The sequence below is a fragment of the Corvus cornix genome, chromosome 2, assembly GCF_000738735.6.
Source record: "Corvus cornix cornix isolate S_Up_H32 chromosome 2, ASM73873v5, whole genome shotgun sequence".
Lineage (NCBI taxonomy): Eukaryota > Metazoa > Chordata > Aves > Passeriformes > Corvidae > Corvus > Corvus cornix.
The window spans coordinates 14456624-14471556 of record NC_046333.1 but is presented as its reverse complement, the minus strand read 5'-3'; the positions used below and the strand labels follow the sequence as shown (position 1 = coordinate 14471556).

The following is a 14933-nucleotide window of genomic DNA, read 5'->3' as shown; positions in this document are numbered from 1 at the left end:
ATTCAGAGATCAGCAAAATCAAAATTCCTCTGGGAAAGTACTTATGACCATTCAGAGGGTAAAAAGCTTTCCTTCATCAAGACCAAGGTTCTTTGGACAAGCCAAACTAAATAATTTGTGACAGTAGACAGTGAAAATTATGAACGTGAATTTATAATGATTTGTGTAATAGCACAGTAGTCCTTTAGTAAAAAAGGAGGCGACTGACAAAAAACCAGCCTAAATTTCCATACAAATTCTTCCAAGCAATTTTAACATAATTTCATATTTTAAATAAAACATGGTTGAAGTGCATAAAAATATTAACATATTCATGTTAAAAACAGAGGAGTGAAGCATTTCTTTGATGTCCTCTTTTTTTTCCTATCCCCACAGAAAATAGTAGAATTTTAAACTACTTAGTTACGTCTTGTTGATGAAAACCATCTATATTAGTATGCCTACAAAAAATTTTGGAGACCAGTCAGTGATTGGTGGGAACACTGCTGAACAAGAAGGCTGTTTGCAAGTTTCAAATACTTGGAGTGGATATTTCTACTTTCTGTATAAAAATAATAAACTACAGGAATGTTTGACAAAGCATTCTAGGATAAGAAGATTCACTTAAACCATCATCTTAAGATGAGGTATCAAATTCTACCATTTTCTCCTGTCACCCCAGCCTTGTCCTACCAGTCAGTGGTGCTAAAAGAACACTAAACTATTTTTTTTTCAATTCCTTTTCAGTAACAGCTTCTAACAGCTCCTAATTTATGAAATAAGCTATTAGTCGAAACAATCAACTAGGGAATGAATCCAAATTAGTTTTATCATTTAAAAAATGACCTCAATTCTAGATCCAATGAAAATAGAATATAAATCCTCTTCAGAATTTTCCTCTGAATCTCAAATTTAAATGGACCATAACTGCACAATAGAATTTTGAAGGAATTTTTTTTTGCTGGAATGCCATAGACAACACTCTTATCAGAGACATAGATCTGTTGTTCATGGACCTTAAAAATTTTACCTACATGTTTCAAGCCCAGCACAAAAAATACAGAAAAGACACATTATCAAGGACAAAGGTGTTTATCTGGTGGATCAGACATTACTTCAGTCCAATGGTAACTGTCTAATATCTTCACTGGGCTGGAATGCTTTCCCAAGTCAGTGACAGATGCATTATTTTCCAAAACTGGTATTTTCAATAGAAGAAATGAGTCCCTTTCCTCATCCACTCTCCAAAAAGCCAAATGAATTATCCCATTCTTTAGACTGTTTTATTTGCGATGCACGCAGACCATGGACCAACCATTCTAACTGCACCCTTCTAACCCACCTTTGGCTTTAACAATGAGAACAAGACTGTCACCAACTTTCACAGTGACTGAGCAACCTGTGCTCACTTCCTGAAACAAATCATGGTTTTAATCAATTACTCACAGTGGAACCAGAGGGGATGCTCCAGAGAATTATTCAGAGAAAGTATCATACTGCCCTACTTAGCAGCAACACTAGGGGGTACTAACGGGAAAATTAATGGAATCAGGAAAAAGAAAAGGGAAGCAGTTTAAGGATCAAAATTGCCAAAAATTTACTAGCATTCTTTGGAATATTTAAATTCCACGGGACAGCTAAAGAAAATACAGATGTTTTTTCTATTATCTAAATCAGGAGTGAGCTCTTCTGCAAAATACGATTTCAAAAATTTGAGATCTATTTAAAGAAATTAAATCACATGCAGCAGTAATTGCTTTAGTGTAAGGCTATCAGCTATGCTTGCTTAATAAAAAATACTTATTTTATTGTGAAAAACTGTTTGAAGTGTTGTAAGAATGGATTATCACGACTAAGCCAGAGAATTATTTCCCTGCACACAGAGTAAGAAAGGAACAGGACAAGTTGTGCCTTTAATGCCCTGATGTACCTACCAAGGGGCTGGTAAAATTGACCAAGTTACTTATTTCACTGCTACTGAAGTACAGTTCCAAAATATTAAAAAAAAAAAAAAAAATTAAAAAAATTTTTTTAATCCATTTCCCACTGTTAAAAAAGAAATTATCACCTTTAAAATACAAACTGAAATTTAAAAAGTCATTTAGCAGGCTTAGGTTTTTCTCACAGTAGTTGTTCTACTAAATCAAAAGGACAGTTTATTTATTCCAGGTCCCCCTATGTCTCTTTAAGAAGACTGAAACACAAGCCAGAATTAGAAATATCAAATGCTACAAACTATTACTGGCTACTAACAGTGAGGGATTCTGTGAAGGTGGGCAATTTGTTCCTGTTTTTACCTTTCAAGATGCTACGTGAGAAAATGTGACTGTTGGAGGAAGCAAACTGAGTTCTACCTAATTTGGCACAATTTAGCCACAGTGAATTTTTAACTTAATCTAGTAAATTCCGTTTAAGCCAAAGACATTCAGAATTTTTTCCTGAAACCAGAGTTGGATGTAATACATTCCTTTTAAAATGCAAAGCCTTCAAACAGTTTTATGGTATTATTTTTCCCAACAAGAAGGCTTACCCTCAATTCTCTAATCATGAATAGCCCAGTTTCTACAACATCTACTTATCTATTTAAACACTTTGCATACTGACTGTGGCTTGATGCTTTGGTGAAGAAGGAGATGATTCATTTTCAGGAAAACTGGCCTTAGAAGCAGTTGATGATTCCTATAAAATTCAAATAGTCAATGTCAACAGATAATATTATCATCTTTCATACTTTTTTTTTAATGTAAAGACGCTTTCTCTCTTTCTTTATACACACTCATACATTAGAAAAGTACTTATTTTAAGCATTCATAATATTCTCAGACAGCTATATTCTAAACTTGCTTACTAAACAGTGCTCTTACAAGATTTACAGACAACACTCAAACTGGGTTAATTAGTACACAAGCATTTGAAAAAAAGATGTTAATACATGCTGCATCAGCTCCAAGCAAAGCCTTCATCCTTATTAAGGGGCAGATTTTTTGTATGACATTGCTATCAAATTATGAAGTATATTTAAAATAATAGTTTATTACAAGGTACCATATAATAAATACTAAGATTTTAAACAATACGTTTCTATGTGGTTAGTAAATACAAGATTAGCATTAAAAAAATTAATATATGTAGAAAAAGATACACCAACTCTATTAATTTTTGTGAGGCATGATCATTAATTTCCTTACAATGAAACACTGAAAATGTCTAGAGATTTGGGGTTTTGTTTTGAACTGTTAACTACAGACCAAAATAAAATACTAAATCTTTGAAAACTAGAAAAATTGCCCATCTGGACAAAAAAAAAAGGCATGTGCATTTCCTCTGCAGTAATGATTGCTTTGCACAAACACATTGCCTGAAAATCTGGTGAAGAATTCCAAATGGAAGAAAAACATCACTTGTTCTCTGTTACTGTTAACACATTTCTCTCCCTCTCTCTTTTTAAATCCCTTGATAGCTCTCCTAAACCCAGTTTGCTTTTGCAGCATTACATAGCACTCTGCACACTTGTGCTTTAAAATCACTTGCAAATCTACCTAGAGAAGTGGCCCACTAGTTCTTTTAGTAGCATAACAGAGAACTTCAGCACTCATAAGTAGAACAGCCTAAATGTTCCATATTTTCAGATGTATGCAAAGAAAAATAAAATTGTTCAAATTAAGAAAATCAACTGTCCTTCCCAGGAAGTTATTTTTTCCTATGCATATGAATTTTTTTAGCTGATGGCTATATCCAGATATTTGCCACAAACAATAAACTGTTAACCAGTATGTTTGGTATCATCAAGTTGTCATGAGCCATGGCAACCCATACTTTCACCCTGACACATTTCAAGTACTCTTCTGACTGGCTGTTTTTCATGCAATTGAGTTGCATTGTTTTTCCAGGAAAAAAAAACAAATAAAGAAAATAAAAAGAAAACAACTTCCCTAGGAGACAGCTAAAAAGAAAGCTTGGGGTTCATGTGCCCATCCAGACAAATACCAGTTGTTTTCCTTTCTGCTTCATTCTGAATTTGAGATAGCTTTCATACAGTAAAAGCAACGCTGGAACAATAAATCCAGTATTTGTGGTAATGAACCATTCCCTTTCCACATAGTAATATAAAGCAGAATATATTAACAGTGTGCCTGCTAGTGGTAATAAAACAGCTGCATTAATGCATTAAAAATTATTTGTCTTTCCACAAAACATTAGTTTACTGCACCACTACATGTTTTTAATTTTCTCAAGGCATTAATGTTGTGCTTCATATAAACTATTTTCTCCTTACCAATAAAAAACACATGCTCTCTACATGCTTGGAAACTGTTAAAGGAACTTTAGGCTGCTGACTTAAGACTTCACAAATGCAGTTCAAATAGAGTTCCTTTTGGTTATTACCCATAGCATTTGTGCACTTCCATGTTTGCTTCATTAGGTTTAAGTTCTTGATATATGAACACTGAGCCCTGAAGAAATGTAAACAGCTCCACTTATTCAATGTTCTACAAAAGCTTCTTCATTCAGTACAGCACTGCATAAAGTTCTTTCTAAAACAGCAGTAACTCTTATGCCAAAAAAAAAAAAAATTAAGTCTTCCTTTAAAAGCGAAGCCAGAACTTCAAGCTATCTCCAACAAAATCATTCATACCTATGAAGCATAAACTGCACATGAGGCTAGAAGTGTCCACTCAGCTTTCATTTATCAGGGCTCCATCTACACTTTGTCTCATGTGGTGCCACAACACACTGAGTACAGAAGGATGTGTGAGGCAGAGGAAGAGGAGGAGTGAGGGGAAAGGAGCAGCAGGGGGATCTCAGAATCGCTCGAGCTGAATTAATGCCGAGAGGTGCAAAGTCTCCAGCCAAGCACGGCCCAATGCCTCCTCAACACCACACATGATATATCCTAAACTGACAACTCAAAAGCTCAAGATCAAATCCAATAAATGCTGTTCTGAAGAGCTAAGTCAACTCATGAACAGCAAGTCCATTAAAATGGAAACAACAGGTCAAGCAAGTAATGTCCCGGGCAGCAGATCCATTGTCATTCCAACTACTGTGTTTGGTCCATTCAAGTTTGGTTTTGACATCTGTGATGTCACATGGCCACTCACAGGCTTTTCCTTAGTACTTTCAAATCTGCATTCATTTAACTTTTTTCTTGGAATTTTAGGAAAAGGGAGCTTACAATGCCATTTCCTGGTATTTCATTCTGAGAAGTTTGTGCTAAGACTTCAGCACTACCAAGTATTTAATTTTCTATGAATCTTGGGACAGACTGCAGAGAAGCTACAGAAACCAGCATGTCATCACCTTACAGCACCCGATTCAGTTCCTCCCTGCTCAGCTCACGTCAGCTCTCCTCACCCACAGCCAGAATGGCCCAGCACAAAGCAGAAATGGCAGGAAAAAGGTCAAAGCAGAGGGAGAGCAAGGGAGAGGCCCTGTCTCCTTGCTGGCGTATGCAGCATTTGTTACCGTACAGCCCAAAGAGACTAACATGAACATGCCCTAAGAGTGGGCAGAAAACAGCTTTTATTGTTACTGACTCGCAGCATTTTTCAGATTAAACACCAGCTCAGCTCTGGAGAGGATCAAAGCCAAGTGCTTCAGCACTTTCAGTACTGTCCTCTGCCCTTCAATAACAGTATTACAACCCTGTTGTAACCACATACAGCTTTTCCCCTGAACTAACACTAGTTTAAATACTTCAAGGACAAGAAAAGAGCTACTATTCACAAAGTAACAGTAGTGAAGTTATTGAACAGCCCTTGGTTTTGCTGCATGTTATATACAATGATATAAGAGACAGTAAAAAAAAAGAAGTTTCAGAAATTCAGGCATAGTCATTTCTGGGACATTAAATATGTCACACGTCAGAAACAAGTGGCATTTCAGCATGCTGATAACTTGCTCCTACCTTGTCGTTGGTGTCCAGCACAATTGTGCTGTGCCTCCATTTTGTTAGAACTATTGGTTCCTGTAGCCTCCTGTCCAGACTCCTACTCTTTATTATATCTCTCTGCTGCTGTGGTGAAGCATTATACTAAAGAAAAGAAAAATAAAATTTTAAGTAGAATCTAATTCACGCAAACAAGACTTGGATATACCACTCATATGCCTAAACAGTGCAAACTTTCAGACTCCTGATGTCACCACCCAGGGGTGTGAAAACAGCCTTGGTTTTATTTTGCATTTAGGCTTCAGAATTGTCCTTTCTCCTGTAGTCCTCTGTGAAGCAGTAACTCAGACTGGCGTGTTGGGATAATACTCTCAATTGGCAGAGAGATGTTTGTTTTCTTCTGCAACAGATACTGCTGATTTTGCAACCCAACAGGGTACTGAGAACCACCAAGGAATTACAGTAAATACAGGATTCAAACATTCACTCTTCATATTGCACTGACAGTACTACAGCACCTGTCTAGCTCTTGCGTAAGAAAAAGAAAACCCAATTATCCTGCAGTAAGGCTTTTAATTGCCTTTAACCCAAAGATTTGGGATGTCTAGGAGAGGAGACACAAGGGTGAGAACTTGCTTTTTCAGAATAAACACATCAAATTGCTAATAAAATAATGTTTTGGTGTGGAATGTACACACCACAAGCATGGGAGATAAATATTTAGCAGGAAATAATTTTAAGACTTAGCAGAGCTGTAACAACCAAGGAGAGACCATATTTATCATAACATAGGTTTTCTAGTAACTCAAGAGCATGCAAACTCGCTGAGAAAATGTGAAGGTCATGAGAAGGACATGTCATTTAACTAGATCTCAGAATTGCAGCATACTTTACATTAATAGTGCTGCCATTTTACAGCATCACAATCAATATGTTATGAAAAACTCTAAAAATATTTCAAACCAAGTTTAATACTGAAAATACAAACAAGAAAAGACAACATCAATGTATGGGGGTTTTAAGTAATTTTTTAAAATCTCATTCTTTCTAGTCAGTATCAAAAGACTAAAATCTGCACATAGAAAGAAACTTAAGGCAGCATTTGTGGAGTCATGTAAAGCACTAGAATCCACTAGGTAGGAAATAACAAAGAAAAGTGAAGTGCCCCCTTTACCTGAGAAGGCTAAAGCAATAATCTCTGCAAGGACACCAAGTTCTACAGTTTTGCTACTGATTCTTGCTGTAACCTAAGAGCCTCAGGTGTTCAAAGACAGAATAACATATACCTGCACATACCAACAAAGCATAGCAAGGTTTAACCTAGACAACATAAATGCCAAATCTAACCAAAATTGCGTAATACAGTTATATTTATTGCCCAAATAAGGAACTGGCCTTGCTACTGCCATGGCACTCATGATGCTTGAGGTAGCTTTGTATTTTACTATGAACAGAGTTAATGCTCCAATAAGATAACAGATGCTTAAAAGCTAAATAACTAGCATTCTGATACATTATTTTAATATGCACAAAACTAGTAAAACACTCCCAAGTGAATGGATCTTGCAGTGCAAGAATAAAATTTGGTAGTTCACATACAGACAGAAGCATATCAGCTGTCACTGCAGAAAGTCACTTCTGAGCCTGCACTGCTTTTGTACTGGCTTCAGCACATTTCCACTCACATGACAACTGCTTCCTTACAGCAGTGAGGTTTAAGCACCTCTCAGTTTGTCTCCTTGTTAAATCAAAAGCTGAGCCATGATACATGCTGAAAGGACCCTAGAACTGGCTTGCTTTCTTGTTACGGAAATATCCACTCTGACTGTGCTACTCCAACCCAAATCACGGCAGAAAGCTGAGCAACACGCAACAAAATTGCCTGCCAGTATTACAACTAAAATCTAAACAGTTTTCAGTGAAACTATGTCTAAATCACAAAGGCTGCAACAAACAACATTCCTTGCAGCAGCTCTAACTCATTTAAGTGGGCGATTCAAACACAGTTCTTGCTATGAAACAGAACTGCTTGTTTCAGAAACAGATTTACACATCACTGACACTGGTATACATTATTTATGGTAATCTTCCATGCACTTTCCATTTGAGTAACTCAAGGAATTGAATAAACAAGTATGTATTCTATAGTAATTTATCTTGAATTTAAGTACATTTTAGAAGTTAGGATATGGGCACAGGTCATCTATATTTAAACGGTGCCTTTGGTACTATCACAAACCAACAGGAGTTAACTTCTCTAACAGATAGCCCCACCTTGAAGGAGTAAGGAACTACAACATGAAATTCCAGTTTTAGTAAACATTTAACAAGAAAACAAAGCAACATTATATGGAGCTCATCAGCAAAGCTCTGCTAACAACTCAGGAACACTGAGCTCCATGCATCTTACCAGCTTAAATAATTTGCATTGGTGATACAAACAGTGCTAATAAACTGACAAGTCTTTAAAGGGAATATTTGACATTTTTGCCCCATTTTCTCACAATAGAAACTTCAAGTAAATCTTTTTTTTCTCAGATGTCTATGAGGTTGTTTGTTTGTTTGTTTTATTCATTGTAAACAGTAAAACACACCAGGGAGAAGGGTGATGAGGAAATTAAAAGTTTTGTGCTTCTGGGCTCAAGACAAGTCTCCACTTTTAAAATAAATGAATTGGTCTGTGATCTCCAAAGAGAAACAGAGGAAGACAGAGACACTGCTCCAGACTGCACATTGTCCAGTAGAACTCACCACCCTCTAGGCCAGGTAAAGTCCACTGGCTAGGGAGAGGTGGCCAGAGATGGAAGCCTTACCTGGTTGGATGACACCACCCTGCAACTCTTTGCTCTGCCCCCACCCAATCTTAGGTCAAAAAGCCTTGCAGAACAGCTTCAGGTCCGATTCTCTTTCTGACACTCTACAGGACTCCTGCCTGCAGAGGAGCTGCTGTCCCTCCTCCTGCATTTGCAGTATTTACCATTGTTTACCAGAAACTAGGTTGGGCTTGCCTTCCCCCTCACACAAAATCTTGTTTTTACATAACCATAAGCAGGCTTTCTATGCCTAAGACTTGGTGTAATCTTGAAGACAGAGATCAGGCAAGGGCTGTCCACTGCAATAAATCTGACTCATTCAAGACGACACACTGCCTTGGTGGGACAACCCCTGCTACACCATGTGCCTTGACAGCATCTTCTTAGGGTGCCATGTTATTTTTCTAACTCTAAAGCATTTTAAAATGTAGCACACAACTCCAAATTTACACACTACTGCTCCTTGAAAATCCTCCACAAATTCAAATTTGTCCCATTACATCAACCCCTCTGGCACATCACCTCAGCTTGTTCCCCATTTCATTGGGAGCATCTCCTATCACACAGGGGGCACATGAGCAAATTGTTCATTCTCTGACTGCACACACCAAGCAAAGCAGGGATTCTTTTGTAACAGCTCTTCCTGTAGGTTAAGGACACCAGTGGTGTAAATTTAGGTCACACAGTATTCTTTTCATTGCTGAATTTGTTCAATACCTTCTCCAGCTACTTAAAGGCTTTCTTTGTCTCAGTATAAAATTTTCTAACCTTCTCAACTGGCTGAGTGATTTCTATTTAATTTTAAGCTGATACATGGCATGGCTCAAGGCTCTGTCCTAGCCTAATTGTGGCTGAAACAAATGCAACACCTCCAAGTTATTTGTAGCAGTTGTCCCCATTCTTACAGAGATGACACAGATCTGTCAGCTTTAAGAAACAGAAAAAAGATTCTTCTTGGTTTGTGTTAGCAACATCCTCAGCCAGATGAAGGAACTGGGGGGGCGAAAGGGAGAAATGACTGGGAAGCAGCCAACTGAAAGTTGGTAAGACCTGAAGTGAAGCATTTTACCTTACTGCAATCAAAGATCAAAACGGCAGCATTTAAAAAACACTGTGCTATCCTAGTACCCTTTAGCACCTCATATATGTTATTTGCAGTTGTCCCAATAGACTGTCTGAAATAGAATAATCTTCTTTAAAAAAATTAAAGCTGCCTCAGAACAAAACGACTTTCTAGTGTTCCACCTGTCCTTGGTTTTGAATAAACTTTTTTGAGGTTGTGACAGATGTAACACCTATGTTACAGCTTTTGTTTTTCTTATCAACTAAATCAGTAACGCATTTTTCTTAAGCCTCCATAAATAAATAAATAAGGATTATTTTTGTCCTTTTAAGGGACTTCATTCCCTTCCTTTCCCCAGGGAATGATGATTCCTCTGCCACAGAATGTCAGGGTGGCAGAAGTTGGAGGCATCAGCCTCACTGAAGGAACAGAACCCAGGCAGAATGAGGAGACCATTGGCACAAGCCGCTCTAGCTCAAATGTACCAGTTACTGAAAGACACCTCTGGATAGCATATTTTGTTCATTTTGCTGTCTTGGACATCCACTGCTTCTCCTTTTAATCCTCAGGGTCACCAAGACCGCTCATCTTTGATGAGCGGCCCTAAGATCTTGCTGATTGCCACAGGTCCTGTTGTATGCCCAAGCAAAAGCTGGGGGGAAGTGGGAGCCACTAAACCCCAGGACAAATGAGGAAGATGAGACCAGGCTTTGTGAGTAGAAATACACAAAGAGAAAGGGGAAAAAATCTGACTGCCTTCTCATACTTAACTCGGGTTTGTTGTATCACTTTTGTTAGTAAAAACCACCTGGATCCTTGCACCACCTGAGGCTGTCTCAACTTTCGCCAGCCAATCCCAAATTTCAGGACAAGAATGTGAAGCTGGTTCACTATTGCTAACGAAACTGCCTAGTGCATTGACTTGCAGTAGACTCAAATGCCAACACACAGGGTAACCTCAAATCCAGCAGCACAGCTCAGAACAAGACAAATTTATCATAAGACAACCAAGCTTTATTTACGTGTTCTCCTATTTATTTTCTTTCACTATTTGATTGCATGATATATTCCTGACATTACCTGCACCCTGTTTTACTGTCATTTTTTCAGCTATCATGCTCTGTCTGACAGTTTTCAGGTCTCCAGCAGGAAAACCATTCACCAAGTATCAGAACTGAGGCCCCCATGCTGGCAGTGCACAGAGTGAATTAACAGACTGCTGGTCCAGTAACACTGCCAAAAATGAAGGTCCTCCAGCTACTGCTTCCTCTGTGGATATAGCAAGGAGAGTTTATTCTGCAGGAACTTGTGAGAAGAACACATGCAATTGCAATATCACAGTCTGTAAATATTAACACTAAAACTGAGTTCACTCCAGAGGGTTATAGTACACACATTTTCTTCTAAAGGCTACTCTTCAATGAGTGAGCTCGCTCAGAGGAAGGCCAAGCATCATGCTCTTATGCCAGGTATTGGACTAGGATGCATTTTGAAAATCAGAGAGATTTTTAATTTCTACTTTTTATTAGGTTGTCCTTTTTAACTCCCCTCTAATCTATTTATTTCAATATTTATTAGATAGCTTTCCCACCCTTTTTTTTGGTCATTTTGATAGGTTAACTTTTTTTAAAACTTCAGAAATTATAGAGTTATCACTCCTGAGATGAATTTAATTCCCTTCACCCTTAATACAGATTTCTCATTTGCTTAAGCCATAAAACTCCTATTAGAAAACTAGGTTTCTGGAGTAGGGTTGTAGCCCTCCTTAACCTACAGAGGAAATAAACGTATTTCATTATAGTGATCTAACTTTTAATTGCTGGTTTGTTGGGGTTTTTTTTTTTTTAATAATTGGCAAGAACCAAAACCTGAATACAGTAGAATGCTGCAGATCAGAAATCTCAGTCTTCTGCAAGATCTAGTAGAAACTATGATTAAAATATTATTATCCATTTTAAAGATTAATTCAGTATGTGCTTCTCTTCCACTGCAGAAAGCTGGGTCACACTCATCATGAGCCTTAATAGACTTTTCAGCAGTTGTCAAAGCTACTCCAACTGAAACATCATTTTTAGCCAGAGGCATCCAGCTATTCCTAGATGTTATTTAAATTCACATGACTGGAGGGGTTTCTGTGAGACTGTCTAAAGTAATTTGTTTTGTAACTGCCCTCCCTTCCCAACATACACCCTCACAATTTCTAACACATATACAAGAACAGTGTGTTATTCCCAAGCATGTGAACATTTATAGTTAATTCCATTACTCAGAAGATTTTTAATGTCATAGTATTAGCTCAGCTAGTGTGCTATTTCCAGAAACCTCTGTACCATTTTTAGTTCTAATGAAATCCAGATTATTAAGAACTATCTAACAAAAGGATTCTCTTCTTTTTCTAGTTTAATAGCATTACATGACCATGCTATTCCATCACTTTATTTCACAAGATTTGGAACCCAGTATTTTGCTAAATACACTGGAAAAAAAAAAACCTAAGCAAGAGTAGGATTTTTCCTAGTAACTTACTTTTCATTTAAGCAAGTGTTACAATGCTGAGATCCTTCTATGGTTTTCTCTCACTACTCAAGAGAGTTTTCAGTATAGATTTTCTTTTTCAAAGAAGTTTTGTGGTCTGAGTGGTCTTTCTAATTTGTTTGTTTTAAGTACTTTTAAAGCTAGCTTCATCAAGATCTTTGAGAGACTAATCCTCAATCATGCTTAACTACTCACAAGCATAACATCTTCAAATATATAGCTACATAAACTACCTAAATCTTTTGTTGAAATATTTAATCTATTCCACAGAATTTTAAGTTAAAAGCCAAGGATTTCTGGAAATACAGAGACTCTTGGATCATGAATCTAAGAGTCAATTGCTCATTTTCTTCTGTGAACCTTGTAATTGCTGCCAGCCAAGACTGACTAGTTTCAAGAAAGAATTAAAAAGTACATTCTGCCCAAATGGATCATTAGAAATAATTTTTAAGGAAAATTTCTAACAGCAATATGTGATCACTTTTAAATAAACAAGAACTAAAACATATCAGATCACAAATGACACACCAAAGGCTATGTTTCATTTTGGAGGTGACTACTAATACAACAGAACTCAGATTTTGTTTAGAATCACTAGAATAACACGCACTATTAAACAAATATTGGAACCACTCCTTTATGCCTCCAGTAGCGGTTCTGGGTTACCTTTGTGACTTTTATTCTAATGTGATTAAAGGCAATTTGCTATTTAATTCAAATCCAAACTCAATCTATTTTTGTGAAACACAATTTCTTCCAAGTTAAAACTTTCAACACAGCAGAAGTTGTAGAATGAAGTACCCATGACATTATTCCCCAAAATTAATTTCAATTATACATACTGAAATAATAATTCCTTCTGGTAAAATCTGGTCTATCAGATTTTCAGACTTCTAATAAATCCAGTAACTAATCAAAAGCTAAATAGCTTTTAAAACTGATAGGTACAGATTATATTGTTACATTGAACTCTCATTGTAACATTTCTGCATGTTACAAAATCTAAGTTATCTAATGCATCAGACTAACATAGGAGAATTCTCAAAGCCAACTCAACTCTTCAGTGACTCAGATGCAAATTCTTTTACTGACATAAAAAACCAGCTTAGTATATAACGTCATTCATAAATTTCAATGTAAATATTTTATCACAAATATTATGAAAGCACTACCTATTAAGGTTGCTCCTTTCTAAGTGGAAGTGACTTGAGACACTGATTTTTGTATTGATAAAACAATAATGGAGAAACATGCTTTTTTGTGTATTTATGGATACAGTTTTGTGTGAAACAATTTTTTTTTAATGATCACACCTTATTAGGTAGTATTGGACAAAAAAATAGCAGGGAAGACATATATAACAACATCCATATGACAAATGCCCTACAGTTTTTCAAAGTGAATATGAGAATTGAATAGTATTAGATACATCCTCAGACTACCAAGTGTCCCTAGGTCTGTCACTTCCCTACAAATTTTTATTTTCACTACAAAATTAATAAATACCAGAACACATTTCTGGTGAAATTGTGTCATCCTCAAAGACACCACAAAACTCTGCTGTAACTTTTGCTTTTCAACATTTGCCTGTATAAGCACTTTGGAGGGTACTAAAAACAGACTACAGTTTCTCAGTGAAGATTTCTCTTTTTCCTATACAGGTTTTCTTTATCACAGCAAAAATCACAGATATTATTCTGCAGCCCTGCATAAAACCTTTGCTCAGTTCAGCAAAAACACCAGATCTCCTTCAACATCCGAAGATACATCCATTTTCATGTCCTTGAGCATATTTTTTTTTCTCTTCACAATCAGAAATTCCACAAAAATGCAATAAATAACAAAGAGCAATATCTGAGTCCTTGTGAGGTTAATACCTCACATTAAAGGCCCAACAGAACACGTATTCAGGAAGAGGGGAAAGCCCCAAATTGTTAAAGTTTCTTTTTTAGGTCACTCACCTTAGGTAACTCCCACTCTGATCGGGAACCATCAGCACTGTAGTAGTATGGTCTACCTTGTTCATCTGCATGTTTTATCCACTGCAGAAAGAAATGTGATGATAGAAAACATAATCAGAGTGACAATCACAACAGTACATCTCTGAGACCTGAGATTTAAAGTTAATTTTTAATTAAGTGCCATCCACTTCAGCAGTGTCTAATGCACAGCCTCCATTAACTAACCAGGGTTAGATTGCAATGAGAGCAAGAGTTTCCAATATCCTGGTTTTTCCTTCTGTAACTCCTCAGAAAAAAAGTCCTGCAATATCACACAAGAGATTGTGATAAACAGATATTTTTTTGCCATATCTCATTCTTATCAACATTACATTGTCAGTTTAGGGAGGCACAATCTTTCCATCAGATCTGCACCAGGATCTTATACATAAAATTACAAGAAGTTCAATCAGCAACTGCTGGTAGTTTGAGAGATATATGCACTTGTTGAACAACTTTTAAAAACATCAATGGAAATATGAGATGCAGTCCCTAGAGAAATCCTGAAGAAGATAATATAATTTCTCTAATCTCTACAAGCACCTCCCACAAAGAGGTAAACCTATGACAACTGGGATTGGTCATGCAGAAAGAAAGAATTTTAATGAGCAAAAATCAACAAGATGATTGCAGAAAAATACAGAAACACTCAC

At 36.7% G+C, this 14933-nt stretch overlaps 1 protein-coding gene across 10 annotated transcripts in view; it reads right to left on the bottom strand.

Annotated features, from left to right (window-relative positions):
* The window catches only part of ARHGAP12 (Rho GTPase activating protein 12), a 76275-nt gene that overhangs the window by 22343 nt on the left and 38999 nt on the right, over positions 1-14933 (bottom strand). For all 10 annotated transcript variants that reach the window (XM_039548422.1, XM_039548423.1, XM_019283190.3 and 7 more), the window contains 3 exons: positions 14242-14322; positions 5888-6013; positions 2584-2658 (listed from right to left, as the gene is read on the bottom strand). In XM_039548422.1, the coding sequence (XP_039404356.1) occupies positions 2584-2658; positions 5888-6013; positions 14242-14322 (282 nt within the window). The remainder of the gene's footprint in view (positions 1-2583; positions 2659-5887; positions 6014-14241; positions 14323-14933) is intronic.